At 37.6% G+C, this 22284-nt stretch overlaps 1 protein-coding gene across 6 annotated transcripts in view; it reads right to left on the reverse strand.

Moving 5' to 3' along the window:
• The window catches only part of HOOK3 (hook microtubule tethering protein 3), a 117580-nt gene that overhangs the window by 14462 nt on the left and 80834 nt on the right, over positions 1 to 22284 (reverse strand). For 5 of the 6 annotated variants that reach the window (XM_058720487.1, XM_058720490.1, XM_058720489.1 and 2 more), the window contains 4 exons: positions 9834 to 9921; positions 5359 to 5393; positions 1651 to 1733; positions 758 to 858 (listed from right to left, as the gene is read on the reverse strand). In XM_058720487.1, the coding sequence (XP_058576470.1) occupies positions 758 to 858; positions 1651 to 1733; positions 5359 to 5393; positions 9834 to 9921 (307 nt within the window). Of the gene's footprint in view, positions 1 to 757; positions 859 to 1650; positions 1734 to 5358; positions 5394 to 5488; positions 7576 to 9833; positions 9922 to 22284 lie in introns of those variants that run through there. The other variant, XM_058720493.1, reaches the window with a different exon arrangement.

Genomic DNA, 22284 nt, shown 5'->3' on the forward strand with positions numbered 1-22284 from the left:
GCTCGAACTCACGGACCGCGAGATCGTGACCTGGCTGAAGTCGGACGCTTAACCGACTGCGCCACCCAGGCGCCCCTGCCACTTATTTTCTACATAAAGGAACATTTTCCTCTTGGTAATTGATAACTATTCTGTGGGGTGATCTATTTTGATCACTGCTTTTTCCTCATGCTTTTTCTTTGTCAAAGGTTTCTTTTGTTCTTCTGATAGCTCTTGGCGTGAGAAGTCACTGTATATGCACTAAACTGGATGACCAGTGAAACATGATTAGAAAGTGGAGGGGCACCTGGGTGGCTCAGTCGGTTGAATGTCCAACTTTGGCTCGGGTTATGATCTTGTGGTTCGTGGGTTCAGGCCCCATAATGAGCTCGCTGCTGTCAGCATAGAGCCGCTTCGGATCTTCTGTCTCTCTCTCTGTGCCCTTCCCCCACTCACTCTTTCTCGTTCTCTCTCTCAAAAATAAATAAACATTTATGGGGCCCCTGAGTGGCTCAGTCGGTTAAGCGTCCAACTTTGGCTCAGGTCATGATCTTGTGGTTCTTGAGTTCGAGCTCCACATCAGGCTCTGTGCTGACAGCTCGGAGCCTGGAGCCTGGAGCCTGCTTGGAATTCTGTGCCTCCCTGTCTCTCTCTGCCCCTCCACCAGTCACACTCTATCTCTCTCTCAAAAATAAACAGTAAGAAAATAAGGAAAGAATAAACACTTAAAAAAAAAGAAGAAGAAAGTGGAGTGAGATGCCCAGAAACTCATACTTACACTTTTGGCTTTCTCTAAGTATTTTTTATATCGTTCTTCCATTTGTTTCATTTCCTCTTCTTTCTTTCGTAAAGCTTCTTGCAGTTCTTCAATTTTTAAGGCTACAGATGAAAGAGGGGGGGAGTTAGTGTTTAATGGGCACAAAGTTTCAGTTTGGGAGGATGAAAAAGTTCTGGAAATATTGGTTGCACAACAATGTGAATGTACTTAATGTCACTGAACTATATAATTAAGAAAAGTTAAATTGGTCTTTTTTATGTGATGTAGATTTTACCACAGTGGGGAAAAAGAAAGTCTGTGTCCTGCTCCACACAAAGGAATTAATAGGCTACCTACATGTGTAAATACCAAAAGCAGTCAAAATCTGGCTGACTTACATGCAACTTTACTATGAAAATAGCTAATTTCATAAAATACTCATTAGCATCCATAGTTAAGAAAAAAATCAAAAGTATAATCAGAAATACTCTGAAGATGATTATATACTCTGTAAGTAAGACAAATTTTTTAATTGCTAGGATATGTAACAGGACCTATTTCTGAAAGAATTTTTTTTTTTTGGTTAACGTTTATTTATTTTTGGGACAGAGAGAGACAGAGCATGAACGGGGGAGGGGCAGAGAGAAAGGGAGACACAGAATCAGAAGCAGGCTCCAGGCTCCGAGCCATCAGCCCAGAGCCCGACGCGGGGCTCGAACTCACGGGCCATGAGATTGTGACCTGAGCTGAAGTCGGACGCTCAACCGACTGAGCCACCCAGGCGCCCCTGAAAAAATTTTATATAAACTTATTACTAGGGTAATGCCTGGCTAACCAATTTAAAACTATGCTAATTGGCAATATGTCAACTATACTTCAATTAAAAACAACTATGCTAATTAGGAAAAACTCACAGCTGTTATTAAATCGTGGCTCAAGATCTTCAATAATGGCTCTCTTCTTCTGCAATTCATTATTGGCTTCATGCAGCTTCTCCCTGCAACAAAATATATAACACATTGTCACCTACTACTGGTTCGTGTTTTTCTCCACTTGAAAGATTTAAGTTCTTTATTCTTGGGATACACTTGCATAGCACACAAGTGCTATGAAACAAAGATAAAAAGCGTAATCCAACATGAATTAAAACACACACACAAAATAAGCAAAAAAAATAGAGACAAAAATCTCAGACTTTGAAAGTTATCATTTCTTTTACAGAAACATGCACAAGAAGGTATAAAGAATTTAGTGATCTTCATCTTCTAGGAGTAAGGATATTATAAAAATTAATTTAAAACTTTACAGAGGTTTTACAATGCAAAATCTTATTCTAAAAAGTAAAGCTCTAAAAATAAAAATTAACAGAAAGAGCACAATCCTCCAATAAAAAAGAATTAATGATACATGCACCCACCAGGATAGATTCCACAGAATAATGGTGACCATAGTAAGTCAGATACAAAGGGTAATGCTTTGGATCCTTTTTTTTTAATGTTTATTTTTGAGAGAGAGAGAGACAGAGAGAGAGACGGAGAGGGGCAGAGAGAGAGAGAGAGAGGGAGACACAGAATCTGAAGCAGACTCCAGGCTCTGAGCTGTCAGCACAGAGCCCGAAGCAGGGCTCAAATTTGTGAACCACAAGATCATGACCTGAGCCAAAGTTGGATGCTTAACCAACTGAGCCACCCAGGAGCCCCTGTAGGATTCCTTTTTTTTTTTTTTTTTTTTTTAAATTTTTTTTTCAACGTTTTTTATTTATTTTTGGGACAGAGAGAGACATAGCATGAACGGGGGAGGGACAGAGAGAGAGGGAGACACAGAATCGGAAACAGGCTCCAGGCTCTGAGCCATCAGCCCAGAGCCTGACGCGGGGCTCGAACTCACGGACCGCGAGATCGTGACCTGGCTGAAGTCGGACGCTTAACCGACTGCGCCACCCAGGCGCCCCTGTAGGATTCCTTTTATATGAAGTTCAGAAAGTGTCAAAACTAATGAAAGGTGATAAGAGAGCAGCATAGTGGCTAGATTGCGGATGGAATCAATTAGATGGGAAAACGAAGAGTCCGGGGAGTTGCTGGAAGTATTCTACATGTTGATTTGGGTTACCTTTATATTGTAGGAAAACACTCATCAAGCTCTAGACTTAGGAACTTAGAAGTTGTGTACTTTATGTAAGTTATATTCCAAAACAAAAGTAAAAAGTGAACAGAAAGTTTCTTCCTGGTAGTTATATAATATGCATAATTCTGGCACTTTATGAGAGGGGAAAAAAGGCTGCACAAATTGGAAAATACAGGAAAAAAAAGCTAAGAAGAAAACAGCACTATGTTAAGTCTATTCCTGTTTTTTCCTACGTATAATACTTCAATAAATTAGTATCTTTTAAACAAATTCTTTGAGAATGTGATATATCTAGATAAATAATATATAGTTTAAAGAATATGTAACCTAGTAAAGAAACAGGTTATGAGACAAATTATCACAGAACCTTAGGGAACCCAAGCCCAGAATTTTCACCTTTCTCCTGATTTTTGTGTAAGACTTTGTGTGCATTCCTGAACAATATACTGCTGAATTTTGCCCGATTTTACTTTGTACATTATACTGTATGTATTGGTCTTGTGACTTCCATCTTTAACACTGTGCTCTCAAGATTCATGTATGTTGGTGTGTTGGCCCTAAGTTACATATTTTACCACATTGTTTGAATATACTTCATTCTATCTATCATTTTACAATTGGTGGCATTTGTATTGTTTCTACTTTTCTATGATTACAACGTCCTTTCTTACGTTGTTCTACATGTCTCCTGATAGATGGTAACAGCATTTCTAGGAATCTAGGGCTTATACAGGGAGAACTGATGGGTCACAGGATAGGTGCATGTTCAGTTTACTAAGTAAATCAATGTATAGTCCTACCATCAGTGAATTAGAACTACCATTACCGAACAGCTTTGGCAATTCTTAGTATGTCGGACTTTTAAATTTTACCAACTTGGTATGTGTCAATCAGCCTCCACTGCAGGTATAAATGTGCATGAGAATGACCATTTGAAATGTCTACGGACCCTGTTGTGGAATGAATTGTATCTCCCAAAAAAGATATAGTGAAGTCTTAACTCCCAGTACCTGTGAATGTAACATCATTTGAAAATACCATCTTTGCAGATATAATTAGTTAAGATGAGGTCATAATGAATCAGGGTGGGCCCTAAATCCAATGACTGATGTCCTTATTAGAAGGCCATGTGAAGATAAAACAGAGAGAAGAATGCCATGTGAAGACGGAGATAGAATGATGTGTCTATATGCCAGGGAACACAAAGGACTGCTAGCAGCCATCATGAAGAGGGGTATGGAACAGATTCTCTCTTAGAACCTCCAGAAGGAATCACTTCCTTGATTTTAGACTTCTAGTCTTAAGAATTGGTGGAGGATAAATTTCTGCTTTTTTTAGCCACCCAGGCTGTAGTAATTTGTTGTGGCAGCCACAGGAAACTAACATAGGCCTCATTATCACTAATAGATTCTTTTAGATGAAGATATTTACCATGTAAATGAACACAGAACAATGGTCAGTTTTATGAAACAACAGGTACTCCACTTTTTTTGCAATAAAGAAATGGGAATAAGAAAAGGACAGAATTCAGGCTCTAGGTAACCTCACAATGGCTAGAAGGTACCATTTTCTGTCTACTAGTACATTAAGAATCTGCCCATTGTTAGACTTGCCAGCAAGTGTCCATTGCTAGGATTATCTCACTTTTCTCATGTTAAAAAAAAATTGGAGGTGCCTGGGTGGCTCAGATGGTTACACTTCCAATTCTTCATTGCCGCTCAGGTTATGATCTCACGGTTTGTGAGTTCAAGCCCCACATCGTGCTCTGCGCTGACAGTGCAGAGCCTGCTTGGGATTCTCTCTCTTCCTCTCTCTCCGTCCCTCCCCTGCTCGCTGGCTCTCTCTCAAAATAAATAAATAAACAAAAAATTTTTGAAAAAAATTTATTTCATCTTTAGATTAAAAAGTCATTTTCAGATGTATTTGCAATTGAAGGATATGTTTGCAAATCTGCTACGGATAGCTTTGTACTACTTTAAAACTTTACTTCAAAAGAAAGATTCAGCTGGCTATACTCTAGGGCTGGCAAACTACAGTCTGTGGGCCAAATTCAGCTTGCTGCCTGTTTTGGTATAAAGTTTTATTGGAATAGTCACAACATCAGTTTATAATCAGTCTATGGCTGCTTTCAGATTACAGAGCTAAGTGGTTGTGGCACAGACCATGGCTTGCAAAAGCTCTCTGGCCCTTTACAGAAAAAGGTTTCTGCCTCCTGATCTAGACTGCCTCAAACTCCTCACTATAGTTAGTTATAAATACTATCACAAAGATGTAAAACCCAGGAATCTTATTTGAGAAAACAGTTCTAAAGCAGTAATTGCTTTGATTTAAGGACCTTGGGTTGAGATGACCCTTTAGACACTATTAACATGTCTTATAATTTCCCTTATCTTCAGGGGCCACCTGTGCCATGGCCTAGACACTCCGTAACCATCTAACAAAATACTTCTATTTCACTAGAAAATAGGATAATGAGACGCAACAGCTTTTATACTTACAGATGTTCTTCAAGCTTCTTTTTTAGAAGAACTGACTGAAAATGGAAAATAAAGAAGTTTATTTAAAATTTTAACTAATAAATTATTTTTTTTAAATAAAGAGTACAGTAGTAACCAACTCTGAATAAATTCGCAGTAAGTTCTCTTGTCAAAGAGCTCAAAACACACAATGTACCTAGGTCTATTTCTTTTTGGTTAGAGAGAGAGAGAGCAGCCCCTGATTGATAGTAATTGGTATAAAATACCCAGGAACTGCATATCTGAAATCTCTATAGTCATGAGGGTCAGGAGGAAATGACTGAGAAGACCATTTATATATAGACCTAATATTCTTGGAGTCAACAGGCAGGTAGCTAGAACTCTAGTAACTCTAATAGATTTTTTCCCAGGGCATGTGGCTCAGTCAGTTACATATCTGACTTTGGCTAAGGTCATGATCTCATGGTTCATGAGTTCAAGCCCCATATGGGGCTCTCTGCTGTCAGTGTAGAGCCTACTTTGGATCCTCTGTCTCCCTCTTTCTCTGCCTCTTCCTTGCTTGCGTACATGCATTCTCTCTCTCTCTCTTTCAAAAATAAATAAACATTAAAAAAAAAAACAATAACAGATTTTTCCCTAACATATTCTTTATCTACTGTATTATTTCCTTGTATCATGATAGATACTGGGATTAACTTCCATAAATACTGACTCACTCCGAGATTTCTGAATATGCACACAAATAATTTATGTGATGGTATGGGAATGCGAAGGATGGCATATGCACAGAATTTAATGGACTGAAGAACACGGCTTTGGCTGAGTATTTTTTAAAAATTCTCCTAAAAAGCAGATCAGAATTGACCTAAAAACAAAAAATAATGGCATTCTACATAGGACCACTAGGTTTCATTATACTTGTAGGGCACATATTATTAATGAATTCTATCAAACATTCCATTTTGAGATAAATTCAGCCAAACCCAGTTAATAAAACAAACCCAGCTTATAAAACAAACTGTCCAATCAGTCAATAGCAGCAGTGAGGGGCGAAAAAGCCGCACATTAAGTTCTTTGATTTTCAGTCACCTTATTTAATAACGATTACTATAATTATTCATTCAAGTCCATTGTAACACAGCTCTGGAATTTATCAAATTCATTTCTTTGCTCAGTATATTAACTAGAGCAAGATCAGTGGACTATAAGGTCCTCTATCAGTGCTTCCCCCAAATATAAAAAAAAGGGAATAACCTATTAACTTTCAATTATTGCTTGTTCCTTCTTTAGTACAGAGAGTAAAGTGAACATATTTTCTAAATACTTTAACTACAACTTTGCATTTGTATTTTGACTGGAATCTAGCAAAATTAGTTTTAACTGAGATAATACACAATAATTACCTCATGAACGGTTAATATACCAGACACTGTGTACAGTGTGTACTGTGTACAGACTGTCGCATGCAGTCTCATGTTAATCTCACAATGTGAGCAATATTAGCCCCATCTTATAGGTGAGGGAGGTAAGACTGGGGAGCATTCAGTGATTTCAAGTGGCAGACCCAAAATTAACACCCAGGTCGGCCAGACTCCAAAGTTTATACATGGTCTTTACTTCCATGTTTTCGATGCTCCAGTACTTCTCCACTAAAGACTGTTACTATTAAAGTAGTGGCAGGAGGCCAGTTACTATTTGCCATAGGAAAATAGCTTCAATGTAATTTATAAAAGGGGGTAGAACAGAAGTGGGATGGTAAAAAAATAAGAGCAGAGGTTTTTTGGTTTGACTTGTTTTCAATATCCTCTTAAATATCTTAAGTGTAAAGGGCATAAACCTATAAGGCAATAATATTGGTATATTCATTTTCCATAAAATTTGTATCACTTAAGAATTTAATACCATCAACTGTGATGGAAGAGAATGTACATAAATCAAAAAGTTGCTCAATATATAGAAATGAATAGGAAGCCATACTTACAATAGCCTTTTGAGCAGAAACCATGCCAAGAGACAGAGAGGACATATTAGTATGAAGCAAACACAGCAGTCAATAGAAGGAACGATTTAGTAATTCATGAATAGAAGTAAAAGTTATGCATTTTTTTTTTTCAAAAATGTACAGTTTTCTTTCTTCTATGGTGTCCTCATCCTGTCTCGTTCTCTGGAGTTTTATACAATGTGGCTAGCTCAAATTATCCATATGACTGGATATAACAATGTTTTTCTGCTTCCATGCTAAAAATAAATGACATAAAAATAATAATAAAAATGTGTAAACCATCCTACTCTGACTTAAGGTCACATGAAAGGACTGTGCTTTTGATAACAGAAATAGGCAGGAATTATAATGTTCTCCAGAGAGGACCAGTTCCACTGGGCAGGTTGTCCTACATACTACATACTCTGGAGACGCAATGCCGTAAGGTAGTGAAAGAGAAGAGGAAAGCATCAAACATTTGCTGGGGGAAAGAACCACATACTTTCTCCACACCATTTTGAGGCATATCAGAGAAAGTTCCTATTGGAATAGGAACTCTGAGGAAATATCTAAGAATTTAGAGCAAGACATTTAGAATCTGGGCAGTCAAATAAATGGACTACCTTATGCAAATAGTACTTTTAGGGCCAGGATCTCACTTCTGAAATATGTTCTCTTAAAGTGATGGCACAGAGCATATTCAATTAGATTTGATTACCACAGTGATATCTCAATCAGGCTACACAAAATTATTTTTTACAGAATAAATTCCCTCTGTGTCTCTAATATGAGTAAGAGAATCAAGCCTGTACAATGGCTATCGCTATAACACTAAAGTAGAGCTGATACTGATGTTCTGCCACTCTTACTTCCTATGTACCACATGCCCTTCCCCTTTCTACCATAACAAATCAACAAAAAGTCTCCTCAAAAGTTTTAGAGACCAAAACTAAGTCTACATTTACCTCAGTTTAAGGGACCCAGTGATTTCACTGAAGAAATCACTTTGGTTCATCTCTAAGAACTTAGCTGGGCTTCCTAATACTTTAATACACTAATGGTGGTTTTGCTTCACCTCTTCCTGGTTTAGCATTCCGGATTAAAAGTATGTTTAATCAAGTATGTTTATGACATTTCAAACTAGTTCTATTTTAATAAGGGAATAAGGTAGGTTGGATGTTGGTTACAATTTTAGGAACTAGGAATCAATCTGGGATCTAAGAAAGACTATCAACACATTAATTAAAGGATAAATTAAACCACCGATCTTAGAGGATCCTGTCAATAGAAGACAGATACATGTTTATGAAACTCCTAAAATTAGGTCAATAATGAGCTTTATGCATCTAATATTTGGAGGTTTTGAGTAATATACTGGTTTAATACCCCTTTTTTGGTTCCTTTTGTTTTTATGCCCTCTTATATTTATAAGGCTGGAAAGAAATGATAGATCTATAGTTCTGACATTCTCCAAAAAGACTACCAATGGAAGCAACTGTGTAGGTTTATACTCAAAGGCCAGAGTTTATAGCAAATTATACCAGCAATAATAAAAGAGAACCAACCGACTGAAGCAAAGATTAAACTATTTTTGAATACTTTATTGTTGTAATTCTACTGTATACTGCTTATTAAATGTAAAGGATTTGGAAAATTTGATTTATTTGCACTTTCATCAGAGACTGACTATTATGTGCTACAGAAGCACTGTGATAGACAGTGAGCATGAGAAGACGAAAGTCCATCTAGTTCCTGGCTTAATGCATTTACGATATTCTAGTGTGAGCGTGCCATTCAAGCAGGCAAGGCTATGACAGACATGCAGTACTCTGCATAAGAGAATATAAAAAGAAGGTCAGTGAACTTATATTGAGTGGGGCAGTGCTGGGGATAGTAAGAGGGATTCAGAAATCCAGAGGTGGTTATTTCTAGGAATAACACTATTTTTAAAAATATCAATTATACATAAAAATTTCTATTTGAACATACTAAATTTGTACAGCATTTTTGTTGTTGTTGACCAGAGGGAAAAACCTTGTACTCTGAATACTGAGAGGAGTACATTTAAAACACAAAGCCTCAGGGAGCCTGGCTGGCTCAGTTGGAAGAGCATGTGACTCTAGATCTCAGGGTCGTGAGTTTGAGCCCCACGATGGGTGTAGAGGCAACTTAAATGAATAAATAAATAAAAACTTAAAAAAAAAAAAATCCTAGCTTCTCTACTCTGTAAATCAAACAAACAAAAACCCCACGAAGTGAATTCCTTAGTTAATAACTACAAATAAACTTCTAATTCCCAGCAGAAGGATTCCAAAACAGACAATGAAGTACTGTCTGGTCCTTTTCACAAGGAACATTAGTAAAAGGAAAACACTGTTTTGTTTTTTTTTCTATAACGAATATAATTATAAATTATTTTGACAGAGACCATCAAAAAAAAAAAATAAATAAAACTTATAGCTTTTCTTAACATTGTGAAACTTTTGGACCATGCTCAGTACACATTAAAACTTACATCTTCTGCTTTTGAGCCTTGATCCTGTAAAGATTTTTGCAGTTCTTCAACTTGTGACTGTACTTCCAGAAGTCTTTGATTCACCAGCCTAGAAATCAAACATATATTAATTTGTCAAGTTCAGACTTACTTATACCTTCTCCCTTGGTTTTCATATTGGTTAGAGACACAGTATAATTAGCAAAACAAAGCTAAGATAGTAGTGCAGCTTACTGTTCAGATTATTTTTTGTTTTACTTGAAATTAAAAAAAAAAGTTTATTTTTGAGAAAGAGTGTTTGTGCATAAGTGAGGGAGGGGCAGAGAGAGGGGTACAGAGGATCCAAAGCAGGCTCCACACTGACAGCAGACAGCCTGATGCAGGGCTCAAACTCATGAACCATGAGACTGTGACCTGAGCGACAAACTCAGACACTTAATGACTGAGCCACCCAGGTGCCCCTTACTTGAAATTTCTATGATGATTTCAAATATGGTATTTTAGTGGACATATCTTGTCATACCACTATACTTATGCATATCTAATTATCTGAAATTCACTTCAATACATGTTTATTCGCACTATGTGTCATGCACCATGCTCAGCATGGTGTTAAAAGATCCCTGTACTCAAGGAATTTAGTGGGGAAGCAAAATGTTAAAATACAAGATAAATACTTCAACATATCACATAGAGGTACAAAAAAGAATAATGATTGCTCAAAGCAGCAAGAATTAAATCTAATTGTATGGGGGAGTTAGGCTTGACTGAACTGAGACTAGAACAATAAATAAAACACTTAAGTGATTAAGGATGGAAAGGGGATTTAAGACAAAGAATTCATCATGTCCAAAGCACACAGAAATATGAGGGGGCACAGTGAGTTCAAAAATGGCATGTCTAGAGCCTACTTAAAATTAAAAAAAAAAAATTCTATTTTTTTTCAATGTTTATTTATTTTTGAGAGAGAGAGACAGAGAGACAGAGTGCGAGCAGGGGGAGGGGCCATGAGAAAGGGAGACACATAATCCAAAGTAGGCTCCAGGTTCCGAGCTGTCAGCACAGAGCTGGACGTGGGGCTCCAACTCACAAACCATCAGATCATGATTGTGACCTGAGCCAAAGTCAGATGCTTAACTGACTGAGCCACCCCGGTGTCCCCCTCCCCAATATTGTTTAAGTATGGGGGTGTCATTCAGTTGGTACGGTGTGTGACTCTTGATCTCAGGGTTGTGAGTTAAGCCCCACATTAGATCTGGAGCCTACTTAAAATTAAAATTAAAATAGGTAAAGTTAAAATTAAAATAGGTAGTAAAAAAAATTCCTTAAGAATGGCATGTCTATGAGGGGAACAATGGCTAGATGAAACCAGAGAAGAGGAGAGGTTGTTGAGTACAGCCTTACATGAAATGTGTATTTAGAACTTATCCTATGATCTGGCCTAAAATCTGGCTGAATAACTCAGCCTTTAAGAATGTTGATTCTGGACCTCATACATCCTCTAAGTCATTATGATGCAACACTCAGTATACCAGCCTGGTTCTCTAGGTCTTGGGATTCCTCCTTGGAATCTCTGAAGGATTGCCAGAGGGTGAGACTTAATCAAAAATAGTTTACAAAGATAACATTGATTTGAGGATGGAAGATGTTATTAAAAAGGTCAAAGTGAAGGCATGAAGACCGGAAGGAGACTACTACAATTATTACTAAATATGCCTGAAAGAGGAGGGAACAAGGATGAAATATATCTAAAAGGCAAAAGACTACAAGGATTAAAAAATAACACTCAGAATTCTGGTTTGAGCTTTTGGAAAACATTTACTGAGAAGGAGAATATAGGAGAAGCAGGTTGCTAAATGAAGGTAAGCTCATTTTGTAGTTGTTGAAAATGCAGCACCTTGAGTTATCTGTCAAACAGCTGTATCTCTGCATCTGAAGCACAAAGAGAAATCTGAGTTGAAAAGATAGATGTGAGAGCCATTTGGAGTTAACAGAAGCCTTGAACAAAAATAATATCGATTAGAAAGAATGTAAAGAAGAGTAGAAAAGAGGAACAAAGATGGTCCATGGCAGATCACCAACCAGAGGGTAGAAAGAGGAACATCACCCTGAAGAGAAGTAGGAGAAACATAAGAGAGGTATCTTAACTGAAATTTTAAAAAGTTTAAGGAAGGGGAGGATGATCAACAACAATAAATACAACAGACACGAGGAAAGATAAAATTTTGAATGCTCCCACTGGATTGGCCATTTACAAGATGACTGGTTATTTTAGTAGGAAATTCTTTAGTGGAATGGTAGAAGCCAGACTATCTCAAATTAAGGACAAAACAGGGCAATGAACATTTAGAATCTAAACAGCCAGAAAATTCAATAAGCATTTTTTTTTACTAAACAAACTGTAAGAAATTCTTCCCATAAATGTTACAGGTTCTATAATTAGTGACAATCACATTGAAAATTCAATCTAATCTCTGATAATAACTAATGTTTTTCACATCAAGGAACAGAAAATCTAGGTGCTTTTTATTTATTTTATTTATTTTCTTAAAGTTTATTTATTTTTTGGGGGGAAGGAGCAGAGAAAGAAGGAGAGAAAGAATCCCAACCAGGCTCCATGCTCCATAACTGTGCAATCACAACCTAAGATTGTGAGATCTTAACCTGAGATCAAGAGTTGGATGCTTTACCAATTGAACCACGCAGGCACCCCTAGGTGCTTTTTAAATAGTGAAGGAATTATTTGAAAATCCATATTCAATATGGGGAGATATACAAATACATTATTAGTGACACTGTAACTTTGTTCAATCTTTTCAGAAAGTAATATGGAAATAGATTTCAAACCATTAGAGTATTTCAACCACCCATCTTGGCCATTTTTGAAATTATTTAGTCAGCAAATACTGTAAGCCTATTAGGCCTTGGTAAATGCCATATATATTAAGTCTACCAAGATGTTCCTTGGAAGTATTTGAAAACAACACAAATTTTCAGTAATGGGGAATAGACAAGCAAATACCCCAAACATTAATGGGGAATAAACAAGCAAAAGTATGAAGTATTTACACACATACAAGTATGAAGCTATGTAAACATATGAGCTCACCTTTTTTCAAAAAAATGCAAACTTCAAAAAGCCAAGATAAATGAGGACTCTAATACCTACTTCATGGTGCTGTTTAGAAAAGTAAGGTCTTATATAGTGTCTAGTGCAGTATCTGTACAGAGCAGGCACTCTATAAGTGTGAATTGCTTCTACTTATTTTCTCCCCCTTCAGAAGTTATCATATTAATTAAAATCTACTTACATATAATTTTCAAGGGCGTACAGAAAGAGGATGAGCTTGTAATCACAATATACTCTGGGCAGGAAGGGAACAAGGTCACGTATGCTTTGAGAAAGCTCCCTGAGTGAGGGTCAGCAGGTATTACAGATTTTTAAAATGCCAACTTGCTGAGAAAACTAATTGGAAAGGACTTTGGAGGTTTACTACAAACCTTTCCTTCTGACAGACAATGTACCGGTGCTGAACAAATTGTGTTTAAGTTAAAAGATTCAGTGGAACTCAAGTTTCTTTGTACTAGTCTAATGCTGTACGCTTGTAAGAGATTAAGTTGGAGACAAGGTCATCTACTTACTTATTAAACTCAGTAAGAACTAACTAATCCTGAAGAGAAAAAAATCCTCTGCAGGAGAAAGAAAAAATAAGTTTTGCAAACACGGAAAAAGATAACTTGGCAAGAAAGAGTATGGATGGGGTGCCTGGCTAGCTCAGTCAATGGAGCGTGCAGCTCTTGATCTTGGGTTGTGACTTCAAGCCCCAGAGTGGGTATAGAGATTGCTTAAAAATAAAATCTTTTATTTTTATTTTTATTATTTTTTAAAATAAAATCTTTTAAAAAAGAAAGGCAGGAAGGGAAGGAAGGGAGGGGGAGAAGAAGGGGAAGGGAAGGGAAGGGAAGGGAAAGAGAAAGAGGAAGTAAAGAAAGAAGGAAGGAAGGAAGGAAGGAAGGAAGGAAGGAAGGAAGGAAGGAAGGAAGGAAGGAAAAGAATGAAGGCAGGCAGGCAGGATTAGATAGAGGCTCTGAATTCGGGCAGCCTGGGTCTAAGCCCAAATTCCCTCACCAATAAAACTTTAATAAAGATAAGACTACATATTTAAAATAAATAGCACAATGTTTGGAACAGACAAAAGCTAATAAACATTAACTGCTATTATTAATATTATTATTGTTATAGGTTACAGATGGTCATACTATAAATGTAAGGTATCAGCACTGTAATTCAGGAAATAGTTCTGCTAGGAAAATGGCAGAGTAGGAGGACCATGACTAAGCTCATTGTGGCCCACAGCTACAACTAGATAACATTCACATCAGTGTAAATAACCTACAAAATGACCCGAGGACTGGCAGAACAAACTTCACAACTAAAGGTAGGGAAGAGGCCACATGGAAGAAGGTGGCAAGGGCAAAGCCATGGTCTGGGAGTGAAACAGACCATGACTGTCTGTGGCGGGGAGGGAGCCAGAAAGAGCAGAAAACAGACTTTCAAAATATTTGACTTTGAAAGTTAGAGGGGCCAAATTTTATGAGTTCTTAAAACCAGCAGGACTTAAAGCCTGGAATTTTAAAAACTGGTGAGCTTGGTTCTGGTAGAGACCTGAGTGCATTAGGAAGTGGTGCCCCAGTCTGTAAAGAGACAGCATGACCAACAGCAGTGTAAGTAAATACAGCAGAGAACCAGCAGTTTGAGGGCAGATGAGAGGGAGAGTGATTTGTCCATCTCAGAAAGTGGCCTAGAGAGACATGGATCATGCAGACACCCCTCCAGGAACAAGGAGCTGGTAGTCACCATTTCCCTTTCCCTGGCCCAGAGCATCAACACACATCACCACTCCTACCTAACTTCTTTGCACCAAGCACTGCTCCTGATGTTCTGCCCTTCCCAGTCATGCTCCCCTTAGTCCCTCCCAGCACTGTAGGTCCCCTTCCCCCAGAAGATAGTGCAAACCCTGCCAACACCACATCTCCCAACCCACATGTTTTGTGGGGCAGGTCTCATTTTCCAAGCACACCGTTGCACATTAAAATGCACCCCACCCCTGCTGGGGACCAAACACTGCCCACAATACGCAAAGAGAGCCTCTATAGACAAATGACTGAAGGACAAAAAGGTCAAGACACAACAGCAGGGTACACACAAAAGACTCCTTGAACTGCCAAGCCCTGGGGAACAGGGGACACTGCACTGCAAGGCACCACAGGACCTCTTCTTCATAAGGCTATTATCATTAAAAGTAAGAGAAGTAGCTGACTTTCTGAACAAAAACAGACATAGAAAACAAAATGAAATGAGAAGACAGAGAAATGTTTCCCAAATGTAAGAACAGGACCACACCACAGCAAGAGACCAAAGCAAAGTAGACACATATAATATGCCTGATAGGGAATTTAAGGTAATGATCATAAAGATATTCACTGGACTTGAGAAAAGCATGGAGGACATCAGTGAGACCCTTAACAAAGAGATAAAAAAAATGACTTATCAGAAGGGTGTCTGGGTGGCTCAATCAGTTAAGTGTCTGACTCTTGATTTCACGTTAGGTCATTATCTGGAAGGTGGTGGGATCGAGCCCTGTGCGGGGCTCTGTGCTGACAGCATGGAGCCTGCTTGGGATTCTCTCTCTCCCTTTTTCTCTCTCAAAATAAACTTTTTTTTAAAAAATGGCTAACCAGAGATGAAGTATACAATAAATGAAATTAAAAATACACTTGATGGAATAAATAGCAGGCTAGATGACTTGAAAGACACAATAATGGGAAATAACCAAGCTAAGCAAACAAGAGGAAAGAAAATTAAGCAAATGGAGAATAGTCACAGGGAACTCAGTGACTCCATCAAACATAACATCCACATTATAGGGATCTCAGAAGACGAAGAGAGAGATAAGGGGGCAGACAATTTATTTGAAGACATAATAGCTGAAAACTTCCCCAATCTGGGGAAGGAAACTAACATCCAGATCCAGGCACAGAGATTCCCCCTAAAATTCAACCCCAAAAAAGTTCACACCAAGACACATAGTAATATAATGGCAAAAAGCAGAGATAAAGAAAAAAATTTAAAAGCAGTAAGAGAAAAGACAGTTACATAAAGGAAACCCCACAAGGCTATCGGTAGATTTTTCAACAGAAACTTTGCAGGCTAGAAGGGGTGGCATGATATATTTTAAGTGCTAAAAGGGAAAAATCTGCAGCCAAGAATACTCTATCCAGCAAGGCTATCATTCAGAATAGGTGACAGAAAGAGTTTCTCAAACAAAAACTAAAAGAGTTCATGACCACTAAACCAGCCCTATAAGAAATACTGAAGGGGATTCTTTGGAAAGGAAAGATCATAAAGGAATATGAAAAGTAAAAAACACAAAAGTAGGAAAAATAAATTTTTTTATAAAAATCAGTCAAGGGATTCATAAAAGAAAAGGATGCAAAATATGACACTATATACCTAAAACGAGGAGCAGAGGAATAAAGAATGGGTTTAAATTTAAGCAACCATCAACTTAAGATAGACTGCTATATACAGAAGATGTTATATACAAACTTAAAGGTAACCACAAATCAAAAACCAGTAATAAATATGCAAAGAATAAAGAGAAAAGAATCCAAGTATATCACTACAGAAAGCCAATAAACGATGAAAGAGAACAAGGATCAGAGAAAAACTATAGACACGACCACAAAACAAGTAACAAAATGACAACAAACACAAATCTATCAATAATTACGTTGAATGTAAATGGACTAAATGCTCCAAAACACACAGGGTGACAGAGTGGATAAAAAAACAAGACTCATCTATATGTTGCCTACAGGAGACTCATTTCACACCTCAAGACACCAGCAGACTGAAAGTGAGGGGATAGAGAAACATTCATCATGCAAACGGATGTCAAAAGAAAGCCAGGGAAGCAATACTTCTAAAACACAAAGTAGACTTTATTATTATTATTTTTAAACGTTTTATTTATTTTGAGACAGGGAGAGACAGAGCGTGAACAGGGGAGGGTCAGAGAGAGAGGGAGACACAGAATCTGAAACAGGCTCCAGGCTCTGAGCTGTCAGCACAGAGCCCGACGCGGGGCTCGAACTCACGGAGCGCGAGATCATGACCTGAGCCGAAGTCGGATGCTTAACCGACTGAGCCACCCAGGCGCCCCACAAGTAGACTTTAAAAGAAAGACTGCAATAAGAGACAGACAGAGACTATAAGATAATAAAAAAGGGATGATCCAACAAAAGGATATAACAATTGTAAATATTTATTTTTTTTCAACTTTTTTTTTTTTTTTTTTAATTTTTGGGACAGAGAGAGACAGAGCATGAACGGGGGAGGGGCGGAGAGAGAGGGAGACACAGAATCGGAAACAGGCTCCAGGCTCCGAGCTATCAGCCCAGAGCCTGACGCGGGGCTCGAACTCACGGACCGGACCGCGAGATCGTGACCTGGCTGAAGTCGGACGCTTAACCGACTGCGCCACCCAGGCGCCCCATCAATTGTAAATATTTATGCATGAAACATGGGAACACCCAAATACATAAAACAATTACTAACAAACATAAAGGAACTAATCTGTAGTAATACAATAACAGTAGAGGACTTTAACACCTCACTTCCATCAATGGACAGACCAACCACATAGAAAATCAAGAAGGAAACAGTGGCTTGAATGACATACTGGACTAGATTTAATAGACTTAATTCAAAACATTCCAAAATAACAGCAAAATATACATTCTTTTCAAGTGCACATAAAACATTCTCCAGAACAAATCACATATTTGGCCACAAAACAAATCTCTCAACCAATTCAACAAAATCGAAGTCGTATCATGCATCTTTTCTGAATATAATGCTATGAAACTAGAAATCAACCACAAGAAAAAATCTGCAAAGAGCATAAATACATGCTACTAAACGATGAATGGGTCAACCAAGAAATCAAAGAAATCAAAAGTTAACATGGAAACAAATGAAAATGAAAACACAATAGTCCAAAATCTTTGGGATGCAGCAAAAGTGGTTCTAAGAAGGAAGTTTACAGCAATACAGGCCTACATCAAGAAGAAAAATCTCAAATAAACAATCTAATCGTACCCCTAAAGGAAGTAGAAAAAGAACAAACAAAACCCAAACTCCGCAAATGGAATGAAATGATAATGGTTAGAGCAGATAGAGGTTATATAGAAACTTAAAAAAAAAAAAATCCATTAGAACATATCAGTGAAACCAAAAGCTGGTTCTTTGAAACTATCAACAAATTTGATAAACCTGTAGCCACTTATTACAAAAGAGAGAGGATCCAAATAAATAAAATCACTAATGAAAGAGGAGAAATAATAATGACCACGACAGAAATACAATTTTAACAGTATTATATGAGAAGCTACATGCTAATAAATTGGACAACTTGGAAGAAATGGATAAATTCCTGGAAAACATGTAACCTACCAAAACTAAAGCAGGAATAGAATATTTGAGCAGACCAATTACTAACAATGAAATTAAATCAGTAATCAAAAAACTCCCAAGAAACAAGTCCAGGACCAGATGGCTTCACAGATGAATTTTACCAAACATTTAGAGAAGTTAATACCTATCCTTCTCAAACTATTCCAAAAAATACAAGAGAAAGGAAAACTTCCAAATTCATTCCATGAGGCCAGCATCACCCTGATCATACCAAAACCTGATAATGACACCACAAAAAAAGAGAACCATAGGCCAATATCTCTTAGGAATATAGATGCAAAAATCTTCAACAAAGTATCAGGAAACTAAATCCAATAACACATTAAAAACCCTCTGCAAAGTAGATCTACAGGGAGCATACCTCAAGATAATAAAGCCCTTATATGAAACATCCACAGCCAACATCATATTCAATGGTGAAAAACTGAGAGCTTTTCCCCTAAAGTCTGGAACAAGACAAGAATGTCCACTCAGTACTTTTATTCAATATAGTACTGAAAATCTGAGCCACACCAATCAGACAACCCGAAGAAATAAAAGGCATCCAAATTAGTAAGGAAGAGGTAAAATTCTCACTATTTGCACTTGACATGGTACCACTTATAGAAAACTCCACCAAAAAATGACTAGAACTGATAAAAAAAATTCAGTCGCAGGATACAAAGTCAAGATACAGAAATCTATTGCATTCCTATACAGTAATAATAGAGCAGCAGAAAAAGAAATTAAGAAAACAATCTCATTTACAACTGCACCAAAAACAATAAAATATCTAGGAATAAACTTAACCAGAGGTGAAAGACCTGTAAAAGAAATTTAATATGAAGTAAAGAAATGGAGAAACATTTTATGCTCATGGATTGGAAAAAAAAATATTGTTGGGGCGCCTGGGTGGCTCAGTCGGTTAAGTGTCCGACTTTGGCTCATGTCATGCTCTTGTGAGATCACGTAGGGCTCTGTGCTGACAGCTCAGAGCCTGGAGCCTGCTTCAGATTCTGTGTCATCCTCTCTCTCTGCCCCCATCCCCACACTCACGCTGTCTCTGTCTCTCAAAAATGAATAAATGTTAAAAAAAAATTTTTTTAAAAGGAAGAACATTGTTAAAATGTCTGTATTATCCAAATCAGTCTACATATTTAATGCAATCCCTATCAAAAATGCCAATAGCATTTTTTCATAGAACTAAAAAAAAAAAAAAAAAAAATCCTAAAATTTGTATGGAGCCACAAAAGACCTTGAGTAGCCAAAGCAATCTTAAAAAAGAAAAATCTGGAGGTATCACAATTCCAGATTTCAAGTTACATTACAAAACAGCAGTAATTAAAACTTTATGGTACTGGCATAAAAATACACAAAATAGATCAGAAAACTCAGAAATAAACCCACAATTCAATTAATCTTCAACAAATGGTGTTGGGAAAAATGGGCAGCCACATGCAAAAGAATGAAACTTGACCACTTTTTAAAATTTTTTTAAATGTTTTTATTTATATTTGAGACAGAGACAGAGAGACAGAGACAGAGAGAGCATGAGCAGCAGAGGGGCAGAGAAAGGGGGAGACACACAATCTGAAGTGAGATCCAGGCTTTGAGCTGTCAGCACAGAGGCTGACCCAAGGCTCGAACTCACAGAGTGTGAGATCATAACCTGAGCTGAAGTCAGACACTTAACTGACTGAGCCACCCAGGCGCCCAAACTTGACCACTTTCTTATACCATACACAAAAATAAACTCAAAATGGATTAAAGACCTAACTGTGAGACCTGAAACCATAAAAATCCTTGAAGAGAGCACAGGCAGTAATCTTTCTGACATTAGCTGTAGCAACACTTTTGTAGATGCGTCTCCTGAGGCAAAGAAAACAAACTATTGGGACCACATCAAAATAGAAAGTTTGTGCATAGCAAAGCAAACAATCAACAAAACTAAAAGGTAACCTATGGAATGGGAGAAGATATTTTCAGATACCATATCCAATAAAGGGCTAGTATCCAAAATATATAAAGAATGTACACAACTCAACAATCAAAACCCCAAATAGCCCAATTAAAAAATGGGTGGAAAACATAGACATTTATCCAAAGAAGACACACAGATGGCCAACAGACACAGGACAAGATGTCCAACATCACTCATCATTAAGGAAATGCAAATCAAAACTATATCAGAATGGCTAAAATCAAAGACACAGGAAAAAAGTGTTGGCAAGGAGCTGGAAAAAAAGGAACACTCTTGCACTATTGGTGGGAATGCAAACTGGCACAGCCACTGTGGAAAACAGCATGGAGATTCCTCAAAAATCTTAAAATAGAACTACCTTATGATCCAGTAGTCGCTCTACTATTTAACCCCCAAAATACAAAACACTAATTTAACAGGATATTTACCCCCAAAATACAAAAACACTAATTTAACAGGATACATGTATCCTTATGTTTACTGCAGCATTATTTACAACAGCCAAACCATGGAAGCAGTCCAAGTGTCCATCAAAAGATGAATAAAGAAGATGTATTCACACACACACACACACACACACACACACACACACACACGCACACTGGAATATTATTTAAGCGTAAAAAAGAATGAAATCTTGCCATTTGCAACAAGACAGAGCTAGAGTATAATATTAAACAAAATAAGTCACTCAGAGAAAGACAAATACCATATGAACTCATTCATATGTAGAATTTAAGAAATAAGAGGTGCCTGGCTGGCTGGCTGGCTCAGTGGGTTGGGTGTCTGAACACTTGATTTTGGCTCAGATGATGATCTCACAGTTAGTGGGTTCATGGGTTCAAGCCCTGTGTTGGGCTTGGTGCTGACAGCATGGAGCCTGCTTGGGATTCCTTCTCTCCCTCTCCCTCTGCCCCTCCCCCACTTTCACATACTACCTCTCAAAAATAAACACACATTAAAAAAAAGAATTTAAGAAACGAGCAAAAGAAAGGAAAAAAGAGAGAGACAAAACAAGAAACAGACTCTTTATAAGGAACAAACTGATGGTTACTAGAGGAGAGGTGGGTGTGGGGATGGAGGAAAGAGTACACTGATCATGATGAAAAAAATAAAATAAAATGATTAAAAAAAAACAAACACAATACTAAAGTGTAAACAGCTGTAAGTGGCATTGGGACTTGGGAGGCAATCAGTCATCTACAACATGAGTGCTGTGTAAATGACAAGTAGTTGTTCTTTTTCTGATCAGAGAAGACCAATGGCCATAAGATCTGTGAGAAACAATGCAAAGCATTATAAAGGAAGTTATGGGTGTTGATTCACTGGAAAAAAATTAAGGTACAGGGAAGACCTTCCTGACTAAAGATGGATAAAATATAGCCCAGAAGCAAAGGACGATGGAGATGAACACAAGTGCTCTCACCCATGGGGCTGCATGATTGCCAAGCTGCTTTCTGCAAGTCCCTTTTCTCCACTTTTCATTCTAAACTTTTTCTAAGTATTTTAAAAAAGTATTCATTCTCTATGCTCTAAGAATTGATATAAAACTGTCCTCCTTTTTATGCTTTATTATGCTCTAATAATCACCCTGTTATTTATGCTTTTTGCTGATTTTACCACAGCAGCTTTAAAAATCAAACTGCAGGGGTGCCTGGGTGGGTCAGTCGTTTAAGCGTCCAACTTTGTCTCAGATCATGCTCTTGTGGTTCTTGAGTTCAAGCCCCACTTGGGCTCTGTGCTGACAGAGCCTGGAGGCTGCTTCGGATTCTGTGTCTCCCTCTCTCTCTGCCCCTCCTCTGCTCATGCTGTCTCTCTCTCAAAAATAAATAAACATTTAAATAAATAAATAAATAGAGAAATAGATAGATAGATAGATAAATAAATAAATAAATAAAATTAAAGTGCCAAGAAGGGCAGGGCATGTAAAATGGTCATAACATTGTTGACTCACACCTGGGAAATGCCCAATC

The sequence above is a fragment of the Neofelis nebulosa genome, chromosome 3, assembly GCF_028018385.1.
Source record: "Neofelis nebulosa isolate mNeoNeb1 chromosome 3, mNeoNeb1.pri, whole genome shotgun sequence".
Classification (NCBI taxonomy): domain Eukaryota; kingdom Metazoa; phylum Chordata; class Mammalia; order Carnivora; family Felidae; genus Neofelis; species Neofelis nebulosa.